The 27,307-nt window shown below is 46.7% G+C and overlaps 1 protein-coding gene across 3 annotated transcripts in view; it reads right to left on the reverse strand.

The window, feature by feature from the left end:
- The window catches only part of LOC110526336 (CD276 antigen), a 79,925-nt gene that overhangs the window by 26,207 nt on the left and 26,411 nt on the right, over positions 1-27,307 (reverse strand). For 2 of the 3 annotated variants that reach the window (XM_021607214.3, XM_090238544.1), the window contains exons 4-6: positions 25,623-25,919; positions 7,644-7,778; positions 3,016-3,069 (exon numbers count right to left, since the gene is read on the reverse strand). In XM_021607214.3, coding sequence (XP_021462889.3) covers positions 3,016-3,069; positions 7,644-7,778; positions 25,623-25,919 — 486 coding nt within the window. The remainder of the gene's footprint in view (positions 1-3,015; positions 3,070-7,643; positions 7,779-25,622; positions 25,920-27,307) is intronic. The other variant, XM_090238545.1, reaches the window with a different exon arrangement.

A 27,307-nucleotide genomic window follows, 5' to 3' on the forward strand; every position in this document is an offset into this window, starting at 1 on the left:
CGGAGGCTGGGGAAAGAGGCTGGGGCGAGAGGTTGGGACTGGGGAGAGATGCTGGGGCTGGGGCAGGGGTTGGGTCTGGGGAGAGATGCTGGGGCTGGGGAGAGAGGGTGGGGCTGGGGAGAGAGGCTGGGACTGGGGAGAGAGGGTGGGGCTGGGGAGAGAGGCTGGGACTGGGGAGAGAGGCTGGGGCGAGAGGTTGGGACTGGGGAGAGATGCTGGGGCTGGGGCAGGGGTTGGGGCTGGGGAGAGATGCTGGGACTGGGGAGAGAGGGTGGGGCTGGGGAGAGAGGCTGGGACTGGGGAGAGAGGGTGGGGCTGGGGAGAGAGGCTGGGACTGGGGAGAGAGGGTGGGCCTGGGGAGAGAGGGTGGGGCTGGGGGTAGAGGGTGGGGCTGGGGGTAGAGGGTGGGGCTGGGTGGAGAGGGTGGGACTGGGGAGAGAGGGTGGGACTGGGGAGAGAGGGTGGGACTGGGGAGAGAGGGTGGGACTGGGGAGAGAGGCTGGGACTGGGGAGAGAGGGTGGGGCTGGGGAGAGAGAGTGGGGCTGGGGAGAGAGAGTGGGGCTGGGGAGAGAGGGTGGGGCTGGGGAGAGAGAGTGGGGCTGGGGAGAGAGGGGGGGGGCTGGCTCTCCTCTAGACTCCTCTCACCTTCTCCTCATCAGTATTACTGAGTAGATCAGTGAGGATTGCAGCTGGACTCCGGGGTTGAGCTGATGTGTGTTATAGGATACAGGGCTTCATTTTCATGACTTTGTCGTTCTCCTAATACCCATGGTCATGGGAATATGACTATTTCATAAAAGGACACAAAACAATGTGCAATCTTGGTTCCCTGAGGAAAGGGAGGGAGATGTAAGCCTAACGTGAGAGATGGAGATGTGAGAGTTTCTCTAGAAATCTTGTGTTCATGCCTTTTCCCTTTCGGAACGTGGTCGTTGAACTTTACTTTTTAGGTTTGTCATGGTTGAATAGATTAAACAGCTATCCCACTGAATTGTGGAGGCTCTTACAAACACTGCTATGGGAATACACCAACTGTAATGTGACTGAGTCTGAGGCAGCTGCCCTAGCCGTTTCCTGTGCAGTGTATTAAAATCATCAAGATATTTAGGTTGACGAGCTATTGCTCCTAACGATCTAATGCGATTCAAGCGACTGTCATCCATCTTTCAGCTGTTGCCTTGGAGGATGCGTGACGTGGTCTCACTCCATGGTATCAGCATTATGGAGCATAACATTAGCTTGTCTTCAACCTTGACGGCAGGTAGACTAGCGGTTAGAGGGTTGGGCCAGAACCGAAAGGTTGCTGAATCGAATCCCTGAGCTGACAAGGTAAAAATATTTTGTTCTGCCTCTGAACAAGGCAGTTTAACCCACTGTTCCCCGGTAGGCCGTCAATGTAAATAAGAATTTGTTCTGAACTGACTTGCCTAGTTAAAATAAAAGGTTAAATTGACAGCACCTTGTTTCAGCAAGCCAGGTAGGAAGGTTAATTCACCTCACAAACCAGAGACCATTTTCACATCTCTCAGCCTCTTTCTGATGATGCTTCCCTCATGAAAGAACTGGGTCACGACGACGCACACTCTGCCAGTGCCCTGTTGCTAGGGCCTAGGCTAACTCCACAGAGCCCAGGATGCAGAGAGAGCAGAGCAGAGAGACAGACAGGGGCTAGTGGTGCAAAGAGAGAGATTGCAGCCCACTCCGAACAGTGTGCTGCTCTGGGATTACTGCAGCTAACTCTAAACTGCGCATCACGCTGAGATTACAAAACTAATTTCAGAAAAGAGGTGGGGGTTGGGGAATGTGTGTGTGTGTGTGTGTGTGTGTGTGTGTGTGTACTGTATGTGTGTGTGGAAGTAGAGGAGGGGGAATGGGTGTTGTTGGCTCTTCCAGCTGCAAGCATATCAAGGATTTCAGGCCAAGCATCTTGTTTGTAAAGCGGTACCCTGCTAGCTAGCTGCTCTAACACCGGTGAGGGGAACGCCTCGCCTTCCAAACGCAGAAGCCCAGGATGAGTCCAGGCTCCCAGTTATCACTGGTTATTGTTCCAATCAGGCTGGCTTTGAAAAGGGAGGCACGCTCTCCTCCGGACAGCTCATTAAGATAACACACAAATGCAGCTCCCCCATCATCCTGCATTTATTAAAGTGGCCTTCATTTCTGCTCCTTTGTCTCACACAGGAACCTCTCCCTTTGTCAGCACAATTGGAGCCAGATGGCAAAACAAAGCCACTGTCTGGAGTGTTTTAAAGAGGTACCTCAGACGACAGAAGAATGAGCTGCTGAGCCCCTCTTCAGCTCACGCCCACCACCGCACGCATGGTGCACCACCGCCCGCACAGGTGTGGCTTTTGAGGAAAAGAGAAAGGTGAGGGGGTTGTTGAGGGGTCAGGACAAAACAGTGGGTTGAGGTGGAGGGTCTTGGAGATATTCCTGCTCCTAGCCAGTAAGGCAGCTGTAGGTATGGTGACCCTTCCAATGGCTGCAGAGTTCACTTTGAAACATTCATGAGACATGCATTAGGAAAAGGAGCCATTGTCTCCCTCCACTCTGCCCAGAGACCTTCCTTCATCTCTCAGCTTATTAAAATCACATAGTATTAACTGTGGCGTTCACAGGGAGGCTAAATAATTCAATCACACTAAAGAAGGAGTCAAATGAATAACTTTAAAGACATTATCGCTGGAGGGAGAGTCGTTCAGACCTGTGCCTGGCATCCACCACGGCCTTGACTCAGAGCACAGAACTTGCCCTGCTTGCTAATTAAAACATTTATTCAGGACACAATAATAAATATTTTCTCACTACTGTGCTGAAAAACGTGCTTGGTGCTCAAACATTAGTACTGCATTTAGATATTGCACTGGAAGAAGCAGAAATCCATTCCATGTACGTTCTTGGCAATTTCTGAATTGAATTAGAATGGGGTATGCAGGAGTAATGAGGAGTAATTAGCCTCTATGTGTATGGTGTAAAAATGTGGTGATGGTTGTTCCAGATGTGCTTTGGCTGACCTGTCTTAGACGGCTCCTCTTCCTGCAGCTCTTTGGCCTCTTCAAGCTCCTTGGCTGTGGAGAGAGAAGCCATCAGACCATTAAACACACAGATACACACACCGGGGAAAACACGCAGGCACGCAATGCACTGTTCCTCTGGCTTTCACAAGGCAGCAGCTCATTTAAACCTATGGTGTGCTCATCCTTCACGGCTCAGTCGGAGGCTGAGGCTGCATGGGGCACTGGACCACAGCTGCCCCCCTGGCCTGGCCCACTCACAAAGACAGTAATCACATTAAGCTATGGCCACTGGCTCTTCTCTCTGGAAACATACTGTCAACTGGGCCAGGCTGACAGGAAGCACAGTGATGATGGGCACACGGACGCAGACACAAACGTGCTCACACGCACACACACATACACACACACACACAAGCACACCTACACACATGCACACACACTATAAAATAGACCAGAAACAGAGGAACCAGAGGACGGCTGATTAGAATTTTCTGACACCATCCTCAGCTCCATTGTGTTTGAGAGAGAGACGGCATTTTGTGTCAGACACTTACTGCACAACCCAGATTCAACTGATCATTGGTTCAAATTAAACACGAAGGCAACAATATTGTCTCTGAGTTTTTTTTGTACGTCTGCTGCAATTTACAAGACTGACGGAGAGAGAAAATCCTTGAAAAATCACAAAATCCCCATAATTGCAGCAGTAAAAAGATTGCCATGTTTCATTTAAATATATATGCTGCTTCTATTGTAATGTCCACAGTCCTTCATACATCGCACTATTCCATTTCCGTTCCACATTCCTTCAAGTCCATTTTGTATTCGCATTTTGAAAACACCACACTCAGACAGTATGTGTATGCCCACAGGTTATAATTTCTCAGAGTGATTCATTCAAATCTCCAGCTTTTCAAGTGAGTTGTTTTCCCCCTTTCTTCGCATGGCATAGCTACCTATTTCTGGATCCCTCCTCAGAATGATTATCTGGGAGGATTTCACAGGAATCCATTTGAGAAGGTCACATATTTGAGCAGCTGCCCTCCTCTAAATTCTGGTGCCAAGAGGACATTTAGTTTAAACAAACATTCACTAGAAACTTTTACAGCATTTGTGTTTTTTATGATGAAGACAGAGGGAATAGAATCACAGACCTCCTCTCTCTCTCTCTCTCTCTCTCTCTCTCTCTCTCTCTCTCTCTCTCTCTCTCTCTCTCTCTCTCTCTCTCTCTCTCTCTCTCACTCTCTCTCTCTCTCTCTCTCTCTCTCTCTCTCTCTCTCTCTCTCAGCACTATGACATCACACTCTAGCTCTAAAAGTTGGTTAGAAAATATCAAAAATGAATGTGGAGTGTAAATGTTCTGTGAGAGACCTTGAGCCGCCTCTCCTCAGTTAACGGCCAACACTTCCTGTCCTGACGGAACAACCTCTGACACTATGGGAAGAGCAGCCTCAAGGGACACTTCTACAGTACCAGGATGCAACAGGCCTTTCAGAGACGCCTCTATGTCAAAGTCAAAATGGTGGCTGCCATCCACTGAGTTTGAGTGAAATTTGCTCTGGCAAGGGGAAGCGGCCATCGTAAAACACTGAGATGGATTTCAGAGTTTAGGTCCAATATAAGAAGGTTATTTAAGTGATTAGTTACATCCCATACGCATGCAGGGATAAAAACAAGTTGAGTGCAGCAGCTGGATGAAGCACCTGGAAGATGGAACCCCTGTGGAGTGATCTGAATCATCCATGTCCCCACGATGACCTTCATCTATCACGGAGGGCCATTCGTCCCATGTCACCGACACATAACACACTCCACATAGCACAATCCACATAACACACTCCACATAGCACAATCCACATAACACACTCCGAGGGTATGTCGGATTAAATCACACGCTCATTTGAATGTAAAATGAGCTTCAGGAATATGGTACACTGGTCCATTTACAGCATATGTTGGACATGTATGGTATACACATTCATTATGCAAGAAAGGAAGAAAGGAAGGAAGGAAGGAAGGAAGGAAGGAAGGAAGGAAGGAAGGAAGGAAGGAAGGAAGGAAGGAAGGAAGGAAGGAAGGAAGGAAGGAAGGAAGGAAGGAAGGAAGGAAGGAAAAAGGGAAGAAAAGTAAAAAGGAAGGAAGAAAGATGTGTACTGCAACAAATACTAGAATAAATTGAGCTTTCATCTCCCAGACTCCAATCCCACTTGCTGCTCTGCCCGGTTAGGATACACATCCACTGCTCCATATACATTATGACAGGGAAGAAAAATGACTTACTATGTTTTGGACTATTTTTGACCCCTCTACCCTCACTACCCAGAGTTTCAGAGGAGAGCGTCAACTTCAATCTGGCCAAACCCAAGAACACCATTAAAAGATAAGACAGCCTCAATTAGGTTGCGCTTTCCGTCTTCCTGCAGTTCCAGCAGCTGTGAATGTGCACTTCAACACATCTCCACATCTGTATTCATAAGGTATCAATTTATCTGGGTGTGTGAGTCTGTGTGCTACGTGAAGAAGTCAGTGTATGTTACTCTTCAACTTGGCAAACAGGGATCATGAAGAACTTGGAAACATCCACAGACAGGGAACAGAATGAGTCTTAACCTCTCATTTAGTTGAGTGGTGCACCGCCAGTTTATCAACCCTCTCTCTCTACTACTACTGGAGTAGCAGCCTGCTCCTCCTGGTTACTGGAGAACAGGTCTGCGACCCCACAAGACCTTTTGCTCATGGTATGGAATCAGTGTTTCCCCTAGGATTCTTTTCAGCAGCAGAGTGGGGGGGGGGTAGCGGCCATGAAATTAATATCAGGGAAACACTGGGAATGTATTGTAATACTCTCTCCCTCTCTCTTTCGTTTCATTTTAATTTCATATGTTCCATCGAGCTATAATTATTCTTGCCTCTGAGTGTGAGTCAGTTCCAGATGTATTTTTAAACCCCAGGGACCAGTGCAGACACTGGCTGACCTTTATTTAAACATCTCCTTCACTCGGGGCACATCTCATTACAGCCAGGCCACCGGCTCCCCACCATACATTCTCTCAGTCAGTCCCTGCTCTGCCTGCAAGCCGTCCCCAGCTATTCAGTAGCGCTAATTATCAGACTCTTCTAAATGAACTTCCTGCAGACAGACGGGGTCACAGCATCCCTCCACAGCAGCAGATAATCTCATATACATACAAACACTGTCTGGGTGTTAAGGTTCTGAACCAGTTGTCCAAGACACTGGCACCTGATGTTTACATGTCATCCCTGGTAACCACCACCATCCTCCCGCTGTCATCCCTGGTAACCACCACTCTTATCCCGCTGTCATCCCTGGTAACCACCACTCTTATCCCGCTGTCATCCCTGGTAACCACCACTCTCCTCCCGCTGTCATCCCTGGTAACCACCACTCTCCTCCCGCTGTCATCCCTGGTAACCACCACTCTCCTCCCGCTGTCATCCCTGGTAACCACCACTCTCCTCCCGCTGTCATCCCTGGTAACCACCACTCTCCTCCCGCTGTCATCCCTGGTAACCACCACTCTCCTCCCGCTGTCATCCCTGGTAACCACCACTCTCCTCCCGCTGTCATCCCTGGTAACCATCACTCTCCTCCCACTGTCATCCCTGGTAACCACCACTCTCCTCCCGCTGTCATCCCTGGTAACCACCACTCTCCTCCCGCTGTTATCCCTAGTAACCACCACTCTCCTCCCGCTGTCATCCCTAGTAACCACCACTCTCCTCCCGCTGTCATCCCTGGTAACCACCACTCTCCTCCCGCTGTCATCCCTAGTAACCACCACTCTCCTCCCGCTGTCATACCTGGTAACCACCACTCTCCTCCCGCTGTCATCCCTGGTAACCACCACCCTCCTCCCGCTGTCATCCCTGGTAACCACCACTCTCCTCCCGCTGTCATCCCTGGTAACCACCACTCTCCTCCCGCTGTCATCCCTGGTAACCACCACTCTCCTCCCGCTGTCATCCCTGGTAACCACCACTCTCCTCCCGCTGTCATCCCTGGTAACCACCACTCTTCTCCCGCTGTGTCTTCCACATAATCTGGGCGCCAGTTTCACTATTATATAGGTAATCTGCAGGCCTACTCTGTGAGGGTTTGGGAAAATCATTGGGACAGTCATTTTGCATTTGAACTAGTGTCCTCAGAAGGGTCTGAAAGCAGGACGGGTCTGTACATTATTCACCTCATCAACTCTACACACAATAGAACAATAATAAAAAAAAAAAAAACTATAATAATCTCTATTTTAATGTCCAGGGGTATTATATCATCAATGTTTCTCTCTCACTTTCATCACTTTTGGCTCTAATAAAGTTCTCTCTAATCTTTATATTGTTATGCTTGTGCAAAGACGAAAGAAAGCACCCAATCACACCCTTCTTTAACCTTGGAAGATTCATGTGAGGCCGCCCAACTATCTCCATTGAAATGGGTGTTCAAGTGTAGTCTCTGCGTGTGTTTATGGAACGGCTCAGTGTGTTGCTGTGAAAAGTGTTGTTCAGAAAGACAACAGAGCGGTGCTGTTGAGACAGACTGCAGAGTTGAGTGAGCCTGCTCTGTCCACCTCACAGTTGTTCAGACAGACATACATACAGACAGGTACCTGCTCTGTCCTCCTCACAGCTCTCCTTGATCTTCCTACGGCAGACTGCAGCCAGGGCGATGAGCAGACCCAGCAGACACACAGCCAGGCCCACCGTCACCCACAGAGCCACCGGGGGAAACACCATGTTCTGACCTGGGAGAGGGGGAGCGAGAGAGTGAGAAATGGGGAGGGAGGGAGATAGAGAAAAGGAGACTGTTACAGTTAGTAGAGAGGAGGGCACACAACATGGTCATCACCATGACTACCACCACCATCATCTTCACCAGTGCTATGGCTGCCTATCACGCCTGTATCATGCCTGTATCCTCTGTGCTTCAGGGAACATTTTCTTTATTTGAAATGAACAAGATGTGGTGATTCATCAAGATCCCTTTAACAAACACTGGAGTGTTAAAAACATGGCCAGATGGCAGAGATATCTCAGCAGTACTTTGTGTTGTCTTTTTTTTGCCCACCTCCTCTCTATCCAACAGCCTTGGCACTGCGAAAGAGGATGTGGGCACTAGGTATCCTCATGCCTTCTGCTGCATTCACTATCTGTCATCTGGAGTAATGATGCCCAATGACATCACTCAGTTTTATCCTGTTAATCATAAATATAAATAAAATATGATGTTACATTTGTATAATTCTGATGTTACACTGCCAACGTAAAAAGAAAAGCAGAGGCGGAGCATTTCTCTGACGGTTGCGAGGATGACTGTCTATCAGACAGCTTAGCGCATAATTCACTCTAGAGAGACAATTAAATATCAAAGTGAGAGACAGCATCTTGACAAGATAAAACCGACAACAAACTGGTCAGCAAGACAAAGATATTGCAGACATCCCCACATTTCCTCAGGGCATTCCAATGTAACAGAATAAAGTTGAGATGGAAAAACAGCTTGAGACACTAAATAGCTTGAAGGCTGGCTATAATACAAACTGGCCTCCTTCAGAGAACCCACTCTGGGAAAATAATTGTAAAAAGTGTTGAAATTGACTAGCGTTGGGATGGAGAAATGACCAAGCATCTGTAAGGACTTGGCACAGGACAGACGGAGAGGACAGAGACACACTATTGCACAGCCAAGATGGAGGTCAATAGGAAGCCTCCTCCCTATTGAGAGAGAGAGAGAGGGGGGGGGGGGGGGGCACTGCTGTCCATTGCAGTGGATGAGGAGGACCAGGAATGTGTCATAATGGTAGATGAGACAGGATGCAGAGAAATGGAGAGCTCTAGGGGTGGCATTCTCTGAGTAAGACAGAAAAGGTTCTTTTCACTTAATTTCACCTCCTATCTGTTTGTTTACCTTTATTTGGCCAAGTAAGTTGAGTGTTTGAATCAAAACACGTTTTGACAGTATGTGGCCATGAGAGCCTTCATAAGTATGTGATTATTGGAACACATTATGGGAAGCAAGATTATGCTTAACCACGTAATCCTATTTATGATTAACCATATTACATGGCTATTGTATGACATGCCATGAAGAATCATAGGATATACACAATATATATTTTTGGCATATATTTATATATATGATGCGATCCGGGTGCAATATCCAATCCAAAACAATCAGAGTGACTGATATTGTTTAATATAAGGATGTTTGGGTGGACCATAATCATCATTGAAATTTGACGTAAATGTCTTTGCTGTCTATTACTACAGATTGGCTTCTAATATCCTCTGTTCCAGTCCAAACCCATATCAACAGCAACATGTCATATAGAGAAAGGAGAAAACCTAGATAGTCCATCTTGTCATTTTGAAAAAGCAGTATATAGTTCCTTGGGCCAACCATGACTGATGGACTCCACTGCCTCTCTGTAGAGCTCTTTGCTCTGTGCTATTTAAAAGATGACCACTGTAACCATGTTAATACCAAATGCAAAGGCCAAATTACAGATGAATGCTAGGTAGTACTCTGCTCGCTGTACTCTCTGATTCGTGCATGAAGTGTCCACATAGAGCTATAATAAGACAGAGAAGTAATGAACGTGTCTGGCACTTTGAAGCAGAGCGGAGCTGTGCTCTCAGCTTCTCCCTCTCTCCATTCTCTCAATCCCTAAGGACAGGCTGATCAAGACAAATGTCGTAGTCGGCTATCATTTCAGCGCTGGGGCCCCAAAGGGCTGAGGGATCATATTTTTCTTTTTCTCTTGTTTGATGATGTGATTTTGTTTTCTTCAGAAAGAGATTTGTCCCTAATGGCTCTGTTTACCTATCGTCTTCTTCCCCTCCTCCCATTCCTTCTCTGCTGGGGTGAGGATGGAGTGTTTTGGGCTGCCTGTCACATCATTGAATGTCGGGAGATTGCACAGCTGCAGTAATAGGGCCACAGAGTTGCAACTTCTGGGCTCTGCATTGAACTCAACACATACAGTTTATAGAAGCAAAACACAAGTCTATTTATGTAAACATCACTTTACAGCAATTACAGTGAGATGAGACTTGGAGTTTGGACCGGACTACAGCCTTTAAATATGATCAGGTAGGCCGACTTGGGTGTAGGTGTCGAAAGGAAGTGAAGGCATAAGGTAAAAATATATTTTTTTTTATGGGAGTGAATGGTAGTATGATTAAACACCACCTAGATATGGACTCTTAATAGAAGGCCTGTATGACCAAAAAATACATTTAAATCCCCATTCATTCTATAAGACACACAGGGGGCCTCACACAGGCCAAGCTGAAGGTAAAAGCCCAGATTGACATTCATTTTCCTGGAGCCAGAGTGTTTTAAGTTCAGCCAGTGCCTACGGTGGAATAAAGTGCTCAGTCCTGGCCTGTCGTCTCAGATTGTCTCAGTTCTACAACGTCATGACAGACGAAGGATCAAAGCTGCTTTCTCTATCTGCGGGTGTCAGCTGAGTTTTACATGCTCAGGACAAAAAACACCTCCTTAACTGGGACCGAAGGAGAATAATGTCCCCTGACAGACAGACAGATAGACACCCCACCACAGGCTAACAGGAGCCCCAGGGCTCATTCCAGGCAGGCTGGGGAATGAGGAGGAGCATAGAGGGGGTCAATAAGCTTGCTCTTTCATTGTGAGGCTAAACCAAAGGCCTGGCAGCCCTGGCCTTCAGAGATGCTCAGGGCTGGTGTGATGTGTGAGGATCAGGGGGCTGCAGACAGACAGTGGTTCAGTGGGGATCACAGGGAGGCAGGGTGGACTGGGGAATAGCCCTAGGGTGGAGGGACACTGAGACCCACCCCTGCTGGAGGGCCTAAATACCCCAAGGGCCCAAAAAAAGAAGTCAAGGCCACACTGCAGAGAGGAAGAGCAGGCATGAGAGAATGGAAAGAAAGCGCGAGAGAGATAGAGCTCCACAGGACTGTTAAAAAGTATTCTGCATCTCTACAATGATGAGTGATGAGTCAGTTAAAGGGGCAGGAGAAATTCATTGCGTGATTACACAGTATAACACAAGAGACATTGAAGCCGTTGAAACGAACGCACGTAAAACCCATTGGGACAATAGCAGCTAGTCGACCTAAATCACATTCACAACCCAGTCTGCTGTGAATAATGTTCACACCTCGCTGGGAACAACAGCTCTGCAGTCACCAATCAACAATCAATCCATCAACAATAAGCTGTCTGGTGATTTAAAGCTTTATTTCCTTCCCTACATTTAGAAGTTGTGAGATCTGGGAGGACTTTGATAGACTGGCAGTCATAATAACAACACTGAATGAAACAAGGAGCCAGAGCAGTGTCAGAGGTCAAGGCTCGGCCAGACTAGAAGACAGACAGAGAGAAGACAACATGATTTCTTTTTTTATATTATTTGGGGGAATAATTTAATTTAATGGCCGACTTTGAGTTTGTTTCAGACTCACGGCCATTGTCACAGTTCATCACGGTCAGAGAAGGTGATCAAAACATTGCCATTACAGCATGAAAGGGCTAGCTGCTAGAGGTAGCGCTGCCTCTCTGCCGTCTGTCCTCTGACTGTCCCCGGGTGCATATCTCACAGAAAGGGAGGACAAGGAGGAGCTCACCTCACCTCACCGGGAGAGGAAAAACTTGGCAAACTGAGATGGATGAGCACAGCTTTCTGTCCTGTCAGCATCTTTGCACTGAGCATTCTCCCCCTTTTTTTGCATTTCAATGAATTGCTTTTCGGGCTAGATACCACAGAGCTGTCTTATTGGCATGCAGGGAGGGTAACCACCCCCTCTCTAGAACAACCCAGCTCACATTTACTTACACAATTTGTCTGACATTATTGCCCTGATTTGATGCCGTGGTCTTATGGAAAACACAAAAATATGACTCGCACACAGAGGCGCATTTTGGAAGAATGCTTTCTAACACCACTGGAGGTGTCGGGCGGTGTTTCGTGTGTGTGTGTGCACGTGTATGCCTCTGTGCATGTGCGTGTGTTGTGTGTGGTGGGTGTGAGTGACTGGGCTGGAATAGGAATAAGGCCTGCATGCAGTACCATTAGCCCACTCTCAAACTCTAAGCTGTCTTTCATGCACATCAGGAAGTAGCTTGTGACCTTTCTCCTAGGATGTATGCTTGGCTCTAGGTTCCCTGCCTTTACTTCACCATTTAGCACAACTCTGCAGAGAGTTTAGAATAGTGAGTTGCAGTGGGAGGTCACATCCTCGCCGCAATGAGTTTGACTACTGACGTGATCGATCCAGAAGTGAATACCAGTCCAGTGGCCCTCCGACCCTCCCTGCAGCCTTGCACCTCAATGGTCACATTCCCTTGAGTCAGCCTGGATTGAACATGGAATGGCTGTGTTTGGGTTACAATTGTCTGGTATTGCCTGTACTGAGCTAGACCTAGTCTCCACGTGTAGGCAAGTCACACATATTGAGACATTGTCCCTATGGGCCTCTAGATTAACTTCTCACTAAGACACTAGTGGCTCACCCTGCATAAAGACTAACCTACAGACAGAGTCAGAGCACTCATAATAATGAAAATGTACTTTCATCTCCCATCCGTTTCACTATAATTCAATACAATATCTTTAAAAAATCCCTCCAGATAAATATCCAAAATGTCTGACTGTGCTATAAAACATTGCTTACAAATATAAAAAATAGGGCCATAAAGAAATTCCCAATCTTATCTAGCGCCTAGTGAAAACAAACTGTCGGCATCAGAGGTTTTGGTTTAATACTATGCTCTCACAGCTAGGAATAATTTTCAGTGTAACACATCCATATAAATACTGGTTTGGCCGTGCATTTAATCAGTGCGTGGGGAATCTAATCCTCAGGTAAATTCAGTGGGGTGATTTAAAATCTCATTCCAGCAAGGTTAACATGATTTTATCATTTACCGTGTACCAGAATCAGACTATATACCCAGTAGGATGGCTAATGAAGCATATTGGCATCCTAAGCAGACTGAGGGAGAAAGTGAATGTGTGGCGGTGGTGTTGACAAACAATAGCCTAGTATGAGAAGAACTGGGTCGACCAGCCCTAGCTCCTCACAGGTAGCCTAGCGGTTAGAGCGTTGGGTCAGTAACCGAAAGGTTGCTAGACCGAATCCCCGAGCTGCCAAGGTAAAAAAATATATATATGTCGTTCTGCCCCTGAACAAGGCAGTTAACCCACTGTTCCTAGGCTGTCATTGTAAATAAGAATTTGTTCTGAACTGGCTTGCCTAGCTAAATAAAGGTAAAATATAAACAGCTCCTCACTGCTTGTCAGCTCTGCCGAGACCTCCATTAAAAACTCCTCTGACATCTCCTGCAGCTGACAGACTCCATCACTTCAGCATGCCCTCCTCTCAGGAGAGACTGGCATTAAGATGTCGGAAGAGGCAGAGTGGACTATCGATTTCTCACCACTTCCATTTCGTGCCTCCTTCGGCCGTAACAGCTGAGGCAAACTTTAGGTTGCAATAATCAGTTTAACAAGTCTTGTTCTCTACATTTTAAATTTGTTTTTCAAACAAGGGTCTGACTACAAGAGGGCGGAAGATGTGTAGGAGGGAATCGCTAGTGACAGCTATCAGCACCTCTGCCGACAATCTGCCGGGCTGATCGTGTCTGAGATGAGGGGATAGGCTGAGAGCAAATAGACAAGGCCGCACTGCAGAGGGGAAGAGGAGGCAGGAGAGAGAGAGGGAGACCATTTGAATGGCTACTGTCAAGTACAGCCCTACTCCTAACCCTATAGCCTCAATGTTTTGCGGGAATAAACACTACCAAAAGCCACTCTGATTGGCTCTTCGGGCAAGCAAGTTCTTTACCAGGATCTATTTAAAGGTGTGAGAGTTGACACCCCAGAGAATATCATCATCATCACAGACTCCACTATCTGATATAGTATAGCATGAAAGGTTGATGTGTTTACCCCCCCCCCCCCCCCGCCACTCAGCAATATCAACATTTGTAGACACCCACAACATTAAAGATGTTCTTGCATCCATCCTAAACCCTCAGTTGAGTGAGTTTGTTCTTTAGTATGCCTTCTCCTCTCTGCAGTATCACTAGGAGAATATATAATGACAGGATTTCTTAAAAAGACATGCCTCTGTATATCTTTGCCTAAGGCTCTCATTATAAAACAACATTTCTCATTTTGCTCTGCTGCAGTCTTTGGTGGTTACTGAAGAGATGAATATTCTCAGAGCACTCAGGAGTAGCTAGCTACGGCCCTGCCACTGCCTCTGTATCAGGCCAGCTCTGTCTCCACCAACCACACAGCTGCACATCTTTAGGAAACAGCTACTTATTCTCACATTCACAATAAAAACAGTCTTAATAAGAATGATTTGAACCCAAACATAGTGGTGCAATCGGTTGTTTCTTGTTTCCATAGAAATGCAAAGCAATGCTTTGGAGTAAAACATGCTAATTGGTGACTTCTTCTACTGCATGACTAATTTCCTAGTCTTAAATACAGATTTTTGGGTGGGTGGTGATAATATGGATGTTTTCCTGAGCTGACAGGGACATAAGGTCCAAAAAAGGTAGAACAGAAGCCTTAGTTTGTCAAATGTACTTAAATTCAATTTGTATGTGCATTTGAGAGAAAGAGAGAGAGAGAGAGAGAGAGAGAGAGAGAGAGAGAGAGAGAGAGAGAGAGAGAGAGAGAGAGAGAGAGAGAGAGAGAGAGAGAGAGAGAGAGAGAGAGGGAGAGGGAGAGAGGAAGAGAGAGGGAGAGAGACTTGAACTGCTTGGCAATTGACATGCAGTTTGGCTGTGGATGTGACTTCCTGGAGCCTCCGCTCCACTGAGATGGCAGTAAGGTGGAGGAGGTCTGTAACCTCCACTTCCACTCAGAGCATTACTACACTCACTTCTTCCTTCACCCTTCACTTAAAGAGCATGATGCTTCTGGCTGCTGCTTTAGAAGAGACCACAGTATGAATACCAACGTCAAGCTAAATGTATTTTAACACTCTCCAACATTTCAACTTTAAGACTGTATGCCATGAGACTACCCTGGTTTAAATTGTGTAAAAATGTCATCAGTCAGCGGGTCCACCAGCGGGTGGTCTCTAAAACACAGCGTGCCGAACGATTGGCAGACGAACACCAGATCAACATATGGTGCAATGTGTGCGAGCCTTAATGAGGCCTTTTTCTCTGGCATACTGAACAAGAACCAATACTTTAATTCGAGAACAGACATTAGTAGCATACGGAAATATGGTAATGTGAAATCTGCTCAACACATAATCCCATTGACCATTATATTATGACCATAATGGTGAATTCTTGATTAATTCATGGTGATAAGTATGCCAATAAAAGGAGTAATCCTAACCTAACTGTTCAGACTGATGCTGTTCTGAAATGTTTTTCAGGGCCATAACAACCAATCATATTGCTGAGGCTTACAATGTGTGGGCTAATCTTAAATAGTGTGTTACTGCTATTTTTCAGCGCCATTACCACAGTGTCTGATCATTAAGCTACTGTACGGCTTCTGGGAATCAGGGCCCCGGGCCTTTGAAGCCACTGGGAGGTGTTTTTTGTTCTCTCTCTCTCTCTCTCTGCACTTCTCTAAATAGAAATGAACTGTGTCTTATGCGATGTTCCATCTTAAACACATGCCCTCCAAATCCTTCATTAGCTCTATAAATAGCACACTGCTCCTTACTGTTGCATTAACTACAAAATATACAAGTATGATCTATTACCATACCCAGGGGCGCAACTTTCACTGGGGATGGGGGGTCATGTCCCGCCTTCATTCTGAATTTTGGACTGTGGACACCACAGAGTGGGCTAACAGGCTGTGTGAAAGTAAAGCTTCTGGAAGGCTGGCTGGCTGGACCAGCACGGGAGAGTTGAGCATAGTTCAGTGTGTATGTGTTGTGCTGTTTCATCGAGTTGTAAAAGCAAGCAGAGTAGAAACGGGCTACTCTTAAGTGTACTGATGGGCTGGCAAGGTAAACTGAATACCATGCACTCATAAATGTAATTCCTCTGCTGGAGGTGTAAAACACAAAAAGGGACAGATTTGCCTATGTGTTTGTCTTGTGAAGGCTGGCTAATTTCTGGTATGTACTTTTATTTCAGCATGTCTACAGATTCTCCCTTCACTCCTGTTTTTGTTTGCTTGTAAATGTTGATACTGGTGACTAATATCTGGAGAAACTGTGTAACAAAGCTGTGTGGCTCAGTTGGTAGAGCATGGTACGTGCAACGCCAGGGTTGATGATTTGATTCCCATGGAGAACCAGTACAGAGAAGAAAGAAAACAAGTATGAAAATGTATTCACTTGCTACTTACTGTAAGTCGCTCTGGATAAGAGTGTCTATAAAACATGTATAGCTGCTAAGAAATTCATTGGGAGGTTGGTTATCCTCCCACGATGTCAAGTTATCTATCACCAGATTTGATTTATTACAAGATTAAAGGTATACTGGGCAACTCTCATAAGGTCGGGATGCCTTATATGGAACACAATATGACTAAAGGAGTCTGTATTGAAAACATGCCCATGTCTGAGGAGATACTTATTTAGGCAATCCTTAGCTACTGGGTTGCTCAGTCCTGGCCCTCAGGGTCTGCCGTCCTGGGAGTTGTCATTCTGGACTTTTACGTAACACACACAAAACCAATCAATTCATGTTTCACTAATATCCAAAAGCTGAGTGGGGTGTGTTGGTTTGGGGTGCTGCAGGGCCGTAGACCCCAAGGGACAGGACGGGGGGACCCAGCTATATTGTTTGCAAGTAAAAAGAGCTTTACAGTACCATTAGGCCCATGATATTAATTATATGGAGGGTTTGCGGTTTCTGTGTGTTAATGTATATTTGAGGTGTACAGTATGTGTTTTTTTGTTGACTCCAAACCTTTCCCTTGGGAATTAAAAAAAATAAAGGTGGGAACTGGGAAGGAAATTGTGTTGGGAGAGAGTTGAGTTATTGACTAGACGGGTGGTGTCGGGCGTGCAGGTGGCTGGGCTGGCTGGTCGGTCTGGCTGAAATTTGATATAGTGGGATGTTAATAAAGACAATCAAAAGTCTTAGTTTTGTTAGGCTATTGGTTAAAGGTGGAACACAATATGTATTATTGAATTAACTTTGATCTAGTTCAGGCTTATTAATCATATAAACATATTTAATAATGTTCTCTTACCTAGTTTGTGTAAAAATGCAGGAAATGAGCTTTAGATGCACCCAAAAATTCTGGGGGAGGACCCCAGATCCCCCGCCAGGTTATGTCCCTTCCCCCACTTCTAAAACCAAAGTGGCCCCCCTGACCATATCCCTCAAGTCATTTTGAATCAAAAGGAAATGGAAACATTTCCAAGTTAGTATAGCACAGCCATACTATAACTATCACAGTCTCAGGCAATATCATGGTTGCAGACGCATGACATGATGCATTTGACTCCTGAAGGAAGAAGTGTATCACCACTGCAGCCAGGACCTTCACCAAGACCACACTGAGTGCAAAAAACATTAAGAACAACTGCTCTTTCCATGACAAATACTTACCAGGTGAATCCAGGTGAAAGCTTTGATCCCTTATTGGTGTCAGTTGTTAAATCCACTTCAATCAGGGAGGAGACAGGTTAAAGAAGGATTTTTAGCCTTAAAACAATTGACATGGATTGTGTATGTGTGCCATTCAGAGGGTGAACGGGCAAGACAAAAGACTGAAGTACCTTTGAACGGAGTATGGTAGTAGGTGCCAGGCGCACCGGTTTGTGTCAAGAACTGCAACACTGCTCTTTTTAGTTTTTTACACAACAGTTTCCTGTGTGTATCAAGAATGGTCCTCTACCCAAAGGACATTCAGCTTACTTGACACAACTGTGGGTATCAACATGGGCCAGCATCCCTGTGGAACGCTTTCGACACCTTGTAGAGTCCATGCCCCGAAATGTAGGCTTTTCTGAGGGCAAAGGGGGGGATACAACTCAATATTAGGAAGGCGTTCCTAATGTTTGGTATACTCAGTATATGTGGCCATAATGTTGTATGTGCTTCCATGTGCTGTGACATAATGAACAGAGGGCCTCAGTCTTTACCTAGAAGTAATTTAGCAGAGGTGTAACTAATCACTACCAGTCATTTATCTCATCCCCATCTCTATAGCCAGCCAGCCAGCAGGCCAGCCAGGAGTCTAACAGAAGGCACAGCCTATGGCTAAAGCGCAGAGGACTTGACTTGGTTAGCATTTATCTCAGTTGGCATAGGGCTCAGATATATACTGGTTGCTCTGGAAAGTCTATCCGGAAATTGTCATGCTCTCTGTGTCTAATGTAGGATCATGCTGGAGCAGCAGTTTGAAATTCAAATGAAGTTGCATTAGTCCTTAAGCCTTGGGTTGGTTATTTTTCGTTACCAAAGATATTAAACTATCTATCTTATTATGGATTTCAATATCATTTCGCTAGAATCGCTTTAATGTTATCTTGATATTTCTCTCAAAGCCATTTCTGCTACGGATGCCCGCGGTAATGTTTTTAAGGCAAACATAATGGAATTGCATCTTATTTGATAACGAGGGACGTCTACCGTACACGGTTGAGGCCCCAAATAACCACAGACGTAACAGAGCCATTGGAGGCAACAATGACACTAACAACGGCATCAGAAACCTTCACTACCGCAGTAGACTACAGCTTTGCTGCTCATCCCCCAGCAGTACAGTAAATGGCTGGAAGTAGGCAGACAGATACATTATAGATATGACAGGCAGTATAAGTCGTCATTTCCCTGTGGACAGTTTCTCTGTAATGAGGTGCAGGTTGTCATGCAGGCGTTTAGAGGCGTGGGGTTGGGGAGGGAGTCAGAGACAAAGGCAGGCATGGCTAAAGAAGACCAGCCAGACCAGCAGGAAGGAGATGTTAATGTGACCTGAAGGCGATCCTAGCCCTCACAGCTTCCCTCTTTCCACACCGGTCACATTTGGCTATGTCAAAGATGGCTGCCATGTTCTAATCAATGTTTCCATCACAAATGTAGGACCATAATATTTGGTTTCGAGAGTTAAAGGGCTGTGATGACACTGTCCCTGCAGATGAAGGCAGATGACTGCAGTACTAAATGTTGAGTCTACTCGAGTCATTTCAGTCACATTTACAGACAGTAAACAAACTCTTTTGAGTGGTTTAAGTCCATGCTGCAGGGAGGGAAGTAAGAAAGGTCCTGGGCCAGTAACACACCTCTACAGGGAGACAGACACACTAGCTCCATGCTTAACTTTCATTCATTTCACACTTTGTAATCAATTACTGGTCTCTAGAGCTATCAGTGAGGTGAGCTACCTTTTCCAGGAATGGGCCCAAGTCTCTCAGCGCCTCCTAATTCAAAAGACATTACAACGCTAGACAATACTCTTTGTGTAGGGGTGGCCATTGATTTGGACTGTTTCAAGGCACCAGAACAAAGCGATTTATGGAGGTTGCAAAACATATTTTGTGGGACAACAATGCATGGTCTTATCTGGTGTAGAGTTTAAGCATAAAATAAATGGATATGAATAATTAAACGACCAAGCCTTTGAAGGTATGCCCAACCGTTTTCTCTGGGCTATTCTCTGCCCAATGTCTCTCAAAAGGCTGCACCTAATATGATTTGAAATCGTAAAGCAGAGGCTGACGCCAGGCCTCCAGAAACCAATCCCTCTTGCAGGATAAAACAGCAACTGTGTGAAATGTACACTGCAGGCCCCTTGGCTCAACCCCACTGATAGTCAGTCCCCCCTCACTGTGACTCTGGGAGGGAAAATAAAAAATGAGCCTGATCAATGACAAAATAGGGCTTTTGCCCTTTTACTGCAGCCATAAATATAATCTGTCTTGAAGAAGAAAGAAAGCAGGAGAGGAGTACAGGGCGTAAAGAGACAGGTTCCCTTCAGGCTCTGGGCAGGCATAAAGATGTCACAGTACTCCACAGTGTGGAAAGGAGAGGAGAGGAGAGGAGAGGAGAGGAGAGGAGAGGAGAGGAGGACGTGCCTAATGTCATGCCATGGTGGCCTGGTGGGACTGGGGCCGTGGACACTTATAGAGTCATGTACTGGTGATGGCTCCCCTGTGGTGAGGGGGAGGACAGGACAGGACCACACAGCAGGCCCAAGCCCACACACGCACACAGACTACCAGACAGCCACTCACAGCAGAGGTAGTCAGGCCGCAACGCTCCAACATTGTATTTTCAACTGCAGACATAAAACACATTTTGACATTCAGCCATCGCATAGACCTTTTATGCCAAAAGGAGACAGTGAAGACGACAACAGTGAACAGGAACAGGAAGGCATAAATCCCCAACACAATGAGAGGGAGCTCATTTTATCTCTGTGATTGTTGAGATGCTACAAGAGCAATGCAGTGAGCAGGAACTGGCCCGGCCCTAATCCCTCATTCAACCCAACAATCCCTCGGAGCTGCAAACGACAAGACTGAGAGCATGCCAAATAATACTGTGAATCCATAATACAGGGATAAAACGTCCCCATGTTGAAGGCAAGGGAGGGAGGAAAACATTCAAACAACTTAACAACTCAACATGGCAGTGACAGGAGCAAGTGGCCCCTGTTCATAATCCTGAGAGGAAATAATATGCTTACAAAGATTGCCATTGGCCTACCTGAATTTGTTTTAGACTGCTCCCTCCATTTCTCCATCTCTCTATTTGGTTGTTGTTGTGCTAGGGGGTCGTGATAAGATAGTGTGTATTCAGGGAGGGAGGGAGGTAAAGATAGAGAGGGGGAGAGAGGTAGAGAGAGAGAGAGAGAGAGAGAGAGAGAGAGAGAGAGAGAGAGAGAGAGAGAGAGAGAGAGAGAGACCCGTCTGTGCGTTTGGACAGTAATTCATACAGTGTTCCCCTCGCTGCTCTGCTGAAAACGGATTCATTCATACTGCTGTTTTCCTCCTTTTCCAAAGGCTTCGTTAATTGCATTTAAATTAGCCCTGTAAAAAAGTTGAGTCGAGAACAAGGAGTAATACAGTGTTTTGTTTTTAGCTTGCTTTCGTTTGCTTACTCATTTTTTTAGGCTTGCGTAAGCTTGGCAAGCAGGGCACTGGCAGGTACCAATTTAGACGGCAACATATGTCAGGAACAAGCACCCAGAACAGGTAATAACCCAGTCAGGGAAAAAGGGAAGAGGCTAGCACAAACGTAATGAAGGAAAAACACAGCAAAGCTTTATGCTGTCTGCTGCAAATGGAAAGGCGGTGCTAGGACTGCCCATTAGCACCTGTGTGACACTGTCTCTTCTGCCTATTAAGAGTCATGTTGGAGTGTGCATGGAGCTATTGAGGCGTGGATGTGAGTGTGAAAGGGAGCGAGGTGTAAAGTGTGTGTTTGAGAAAGAGGAAGAGAGAGAAACAGGGGGAGAGAGAAAACGTGAGAGAGAAACAGGGAGAGAGAAACAGTGAGAGAGAAACAGTGGGAGAGAAACAGTGAGAGAGAAACAGGGAGAGAGAAACAGGGAGAGAGAAACAGTGAGAGAGAAACAGTGAGAGAGAAACAGTGAGAGAGAAACAGTGAGAGAGAAACAGTGAGAGAGAAACAGGGAGAGCGAAACAGTGAGAGAGAAACAGGGAGAGAGAAACAGTGAGAGAGAGTATTGTACTGTAATTCTGGTGGAGAGTTGGTTCTTTCAGGAGCAGTGGATGAGGCCTCCCATGAAGTTGATGGAGCTGGCCAATCCTCTGGAGAGCAGAGCAAAGCAGATTGGACGAGCTCAGCAGCACAGCTTGGGCGATCTCCCTCTCTCCCTCTGTCTCCCTCCCTTCACCCATTTACATTACATTTACATTTTAGTCATTTAGCAGACATTCCTATGCAGAGCAACTTGGAGTAAGTGCATTCATCTTAAGATAGCTAGGTGGGATAACCACATATCTCAGTCATAGTAAGTCAGTTTCTTCTCAATAAAGTAGCTATCAGCAAAGTCAGAGCTAGTAGGGGGAAAAAGTCAAGTGAGTGTGTTTGTCCCTCCCTCCCTCCCTGTCAGTGACTCCATCTCCCTGCCTGCCTGTCAGGCCCTGGTGCCACGGCTCAGAGCTTAGCAAACACTCTCTGCTCTCGTCTCCATCTCCCTCTCTGTCATCAGCCCAAACCTCACTCCCCCTCTCTCCTCCCCTCTCTATCTCGATCTTATCCTGCTGCTGGGAGCTGCGGAGAGACAATGGTGCTCTCATCCGCTGAGCAGAGACAGAGGGCTTGGGCAGTGACAGGCCTAAACCCCCCACCGCCACCACAGCCATACTGCCATCTCTCAGCTCCCACAGTAGGGATACATATCTAAAGCTCTGCGTTCTGCCAGCGGCGCTAAAAATGATATTAGTCAGACAGCATGTCCATAAAGCTCAAAGGGCATTATTCTTTTTTGAGGACAGCAAAGTGTCAGAGAGGGTGGGCAGGGAGGGGGAGCAGAGGTGGGTTTAGTCTGTCTTAAACTGAGCTGCTCAAACTGCCTCTGCTGCTTTCAGCCAGGAGGATGGTAGTATAGCCGAGCAGGCTGGGGAGGCAGAGGAGGCTGAGGAGGGAGAGAGGAGGCTGAGGAGGGAGATGAGGGAGAGGAGGCTGAGGAGGGAGAGAGGAGGCTGAGGAGGGAGATGAGGGAGAGGAGGCTTAGGAGGGAGACAGGAGGCTGAGGAGGGAGATGAGGGAGAGGAGGCTGAGGAGGCAGAGAGGAGGCGGAGGAGGGAGGCAGCCTGCCAGCCTGCCTGGGTTCATACAAGGACTGCTGCAGCTGCTGCCTCTTGTCTCGTCCATGGACGCTGGATGCCAGGCATCTCTTTGTGTCTGTTCCAAGTTGGATCCTACTGTATCCTGCTGCTACATCCATCAATATCCTACTACCAACACACATTGTGGTCTCTCTCCCAACAGCTGTTGAACCAACACATGATACGGTCAGTCAGGGCTCAAGCGGGACATGACCTCTTCTAACCTGCACCAAGATAGTTCAGTTGTAAATGGCAGTATTGTGTATGCAGTATTTAGCCAGGCATGTGTTATGTCATGGGGGAGGTACTACTATTGACAGTGGTGCTAATGATGATGGCGTGGTTCACAAGCATAACTTCTTAACCCATACCGTCTCAACACATGGCTTCACACGCACCCCACACACTGTTCCGTACAGTTAGAGGTTCATTGTCTCCAAATTAACCTTGTCAAACTATTTCTTTTCCCAGGGGAGAGTTGTATTACTATTGTAATTTTTCAATCAGAGATTGAGGAAAGTGTGAAATGTTCATGTGCTTGTTCTCCCTCCCTCCCTCCCTCCCTCCCTCCCTCCCTCCCTCCCTCCCTCCCTCTCTCTCCTATTGGGTGGGGAATAGTCCATTTGGAATCTTAAGGAGATTTCACCCCTCCCTATAATAGGATTCTCAGCCTGCCTCAGTCTGGTGTGCGGTGGGTGCAGTGCTGTGATTATCCAGTATATTTACTATATAAACTCTGCTCAGCACACACTCCAGAAGAGTTCTGCTAGGTCAAAATTAATTACAGAAGTTGTTAAGCATACAGCAGCTGTTGTAAACAAATGCAAATACATTTTCATATCAAACAAGCCCCTTGTATCCCGGCACACCAAAAATAAATCTGCCACTTGTTTACTAACAAGTTAGGCCATCATCAAGCTGTGCTGGTTAGAGTGAGATAAATGAATATTCTCCAACTAGCCCCAGAGCGCTCAGATCCTGGCCACTCCATGGCTTTAATCAAAAGCTTTGCAGCTTTGTCTCTGGGTTTGTTCCATCCTTTTTCTCTTTCGATCTCTCATTCTCTCTCTCATCCCTCGGTCTCTCTTTCTTCTTGGCTGGTCTATTCCCTTTCATAGGTTGGCTGTGTTATTCTCCGTAGCCTTGCCTGGTTTTTCTCTAGGACAGCTTCAGAGCGTGGGTAATTCCTTCCTTTCCACTGAGCTGAACAGATCACTTTTCGTTATCAGCAGGTTTCTACGCTCGACACAAACTGCCTCTCTGTGGAGAACAAAGGCTTTCCACTAGTCTAACAGAACAGGTGCTCTGCTGGGTTTCGGGTTGGATGAGGAACAACTGCTCAGTCTGAGAGGAACTCTTCCTTGACACACCGACTGACGAAGATCACAACCATACCTAGTTCTCAGTCCTTTCATACTGCTTCAGATCATCGCTCCTATGTCCATTTCCTCCTCTGCTCTGTCAGGATTCACCTCTATCTTCCCCATCACCTCTATAGATCTGGACCACTGAAATAACTCTATGATCTGAAACAGTTCACCGCCTGAGGCAACGTCTAGAATGCTTTAGACAGGCACCTAATCAGCCTTACGTTCTCTTTCAACAGAGAGAGCATATCTATGCATATCTATGTCCTTTACTAAAACTACAAGATGCAATAGTCTCCAGTAGTTCCATTTCTCAAAAGTCTACTGCAACATGTAAACAGTAATCATACTATGGTCTTAACGGCCATAGTTGTTGACTTGTTTGTTGTTGACTTCTTCATGTCATGTCTCTTCCTACTGTGGATTTAGCAACATTGTAATACCCCGGAGGCCTTGTCATGACTGTAGAGTGTGGAGCTGTGGAATAGGCCATCAGGCTCAGGGCCCTGCCGGCCCCAGCAGCACGGAAACAGCAGTCATTTCCCAGCCCAGCGGAGCGGCACTTACTGACCTGACACACACAGCACACAGACAAACACACACGACACACACACTCCCTGACCTGGGCGTAGGGTGTCCTCCCCCTCCCCAGCTCTGCTCCAGCCCAGAGAGCAGGTCCCGACCACCTCTTCTTATTTATGAGCCATTTCACACAGCACTGCTCCCATTAGAGAGCCAGCCTTGGCTGGTCAGACACACACTAAACACTCCAAACGCTAAACATTACGTACACCAGTAAGGCAGCCTGGGGACAGGGGGACAGGGACTGGGGATGGGACAGAGAAGATCCCAGGGCCACCACACAAAGCCACCACTCACACAGTCCAGGAAGAGAATATACCACTCACCCCAAAAGAGCAATGTAAACATATTGACCCACTTCCTGGTTGGCAGACCTTGTCTGTAGCTTCAGCTGAGAGACAGGCTAGAGCTGGGAGTCTGCTCTGTAGGCTGTACAGCTGCTGCACCACCATTACTTCCATTTAGCTCTAATATTATTGTATATCCTTTATCACCTTCTAGCATTACCAAATGTCAGATGAGTAGTTATTTTTGTTTCATAGGAATCATCTGGGAAATAATTACCCACTGATGTGATTTAACGATGTGTGGAAACTGATGGTTAGGCTTATTGGAGCATAATTGAACATTTCATTATTTCCCTTCAGTTCTGTGGCGCTCTGAACAGCTAGCTGAAAATTCAAGGCATAACATTTGACTGACGGATTGATTTACAAATGCATACAAGACTTTAATAGGCAGCTGTGCTCCTGTGTGACTGAAAACAAGATTATCCTGAACTGGCAACATTAAAACACTGTGGGAAGTCTCTGAATGTTAGCTTGTTAACTTTCCAGAAAGTAGGCTAGGGCCTTTGTTAGGGGAAGACAGACAGCAATGGGACACACAGACACACACTAACACACACACCTGTGATGGTGACGGAGGCGTGGCCGTCCTCGCCCAATAATGGGTTGGTCAGTCTGCAGCTGTAAGTGCTATTGGGCTCCAGGGTGACAGTCAGGACACTGAGCATGCTGAACAGCCCCTCCTCATTGGCCACCAGGGAGGTGGTGACGTTGTCTGTCAGGTTGTGCCCGCCCCCGTCCTGCCACAGTACGTCAGCCTCAGGGTAGCCACCGTACGCCACGCAGGTCAGCGCCACCTCGTCACCCGGCCGCAGGTTGGAGTCCGGCTCCAGGGTCACCAGAGGCTTGGAGTAGGGGGCTGAGGGGGGATAGAAGAGGGGACAAGAACAGACACACAGAGTTTTAAGCCAAGTCGCCAGAAGCTTGGAGTAGGGGGCTGGAGGGGGGAGGGGGAGCAGAGACATACAGAGTTTTAGCCAGATTATCACCAGTGAGGGACACCCAGGGAACTGTTTGACATGATTCCCATTAAATTGTTAATTACATTTAGGGAGCTTAGCATAACATCGAGCTTAAGATCCCAGAGACATCATTTGCAGCATATCCTGGTGCTCCCTTCTGTCCTCCTTCATCTCCTCCCTGAAGAGAGCCACGGCTCTGAGCCAAGCCGCCTCACAATACAACGCAACCACCACAGCCTGGCCCGGCCCGGATGGCGGGCCTGGGGGAAATAGGCACGGCTCCGAGAATCTGGGACTGCTGTGCTCTGTTCAGGGGTTTGGCAGGAGGGGGCGTGCGGTGAGGAGGTGAGGGGGTGAATCCTCAGCCTGGAATGAATTCACGGCTCTCCAATCCCCTGAGCTAAAACACAACCAGAGAGGTGGCGGGCAGAGAGAGGAGGCTGTATTCCCTGAGCCAATCATAACACAGCAAACAATGGGGAGGACAGGGAGGGAGAAGAAGGAGATTAAATAACTTCATGCGAGTTGCCTTTTGAAAAGTGGACTCTCTCGCTCTCTCTCTCTCAGCACTAAGACGGAATGTCAGCCTGCCACTAACCTCCCTGGCTATCCATTTGACTGACAGGCAGATTTCCACAGAGACCCATCATTTTCTCAGAGCACTGTGGGAAGGGAGCTCTATGATGTTGACTGTAAATGCCAGCTAAAAATAATACATCTACGAATCGAATGCATGATAAGCGGACAATTTGTCACTGTTTGAGCTACTGTGTCATTGTTTATCTTTTCTCTACCCAGACTAGCCAGCCAAAAGGAAACCTGTTGAACGTTAACACTGCTTAATGCACATACATCCTTAGAGGAAAGGACCAATTTAACAACAAAACTTGGAAATTAGTGGTGAGGGAGGGAGGAGTTCACCAACACTGTGTGTGAAGCCATGAAGAATAATTATAAATAAAAGTGCAATCAGTTGTGATGATGGTCCTCTGATGGAACAACCACCTTCATCACCGAGCTGTTAGTAACAATCAATCTTGTCAGGAACTAATAATCAAAGCCAGTGATTGACCACAACCAGAGGACCACAATCAGGAAGTATCGACCAATCATGTTATCGTGCATCCCTGACGGAACTAAGTGTTTCATGACCAATTTCTGTGTTGTGTTAGGCATCGATCCTAAAGGTCTCACATGATTACCAAAGAAGGGCCTGTGATGTGTGATCAAATTGCCCTCTAGTGGCCTCATGGATGGAATTATTTAATCATTTAATAATTGATAA

This window comes from Oncorhynchus mykiss, chromosome 6, assembly GCF_057628025.1.
Source record: "Oncorhynchus mykiss isolate SJ-2025 chromosome 6, ASM5762802v1, whole genome shotgun sequence".
NCBI lineage: Eukaryota > Metazoa > Chordata > Actinopteri > Salmoniformes > Salmonidae > Oncorhynchus > Oncorhynchus mykiss.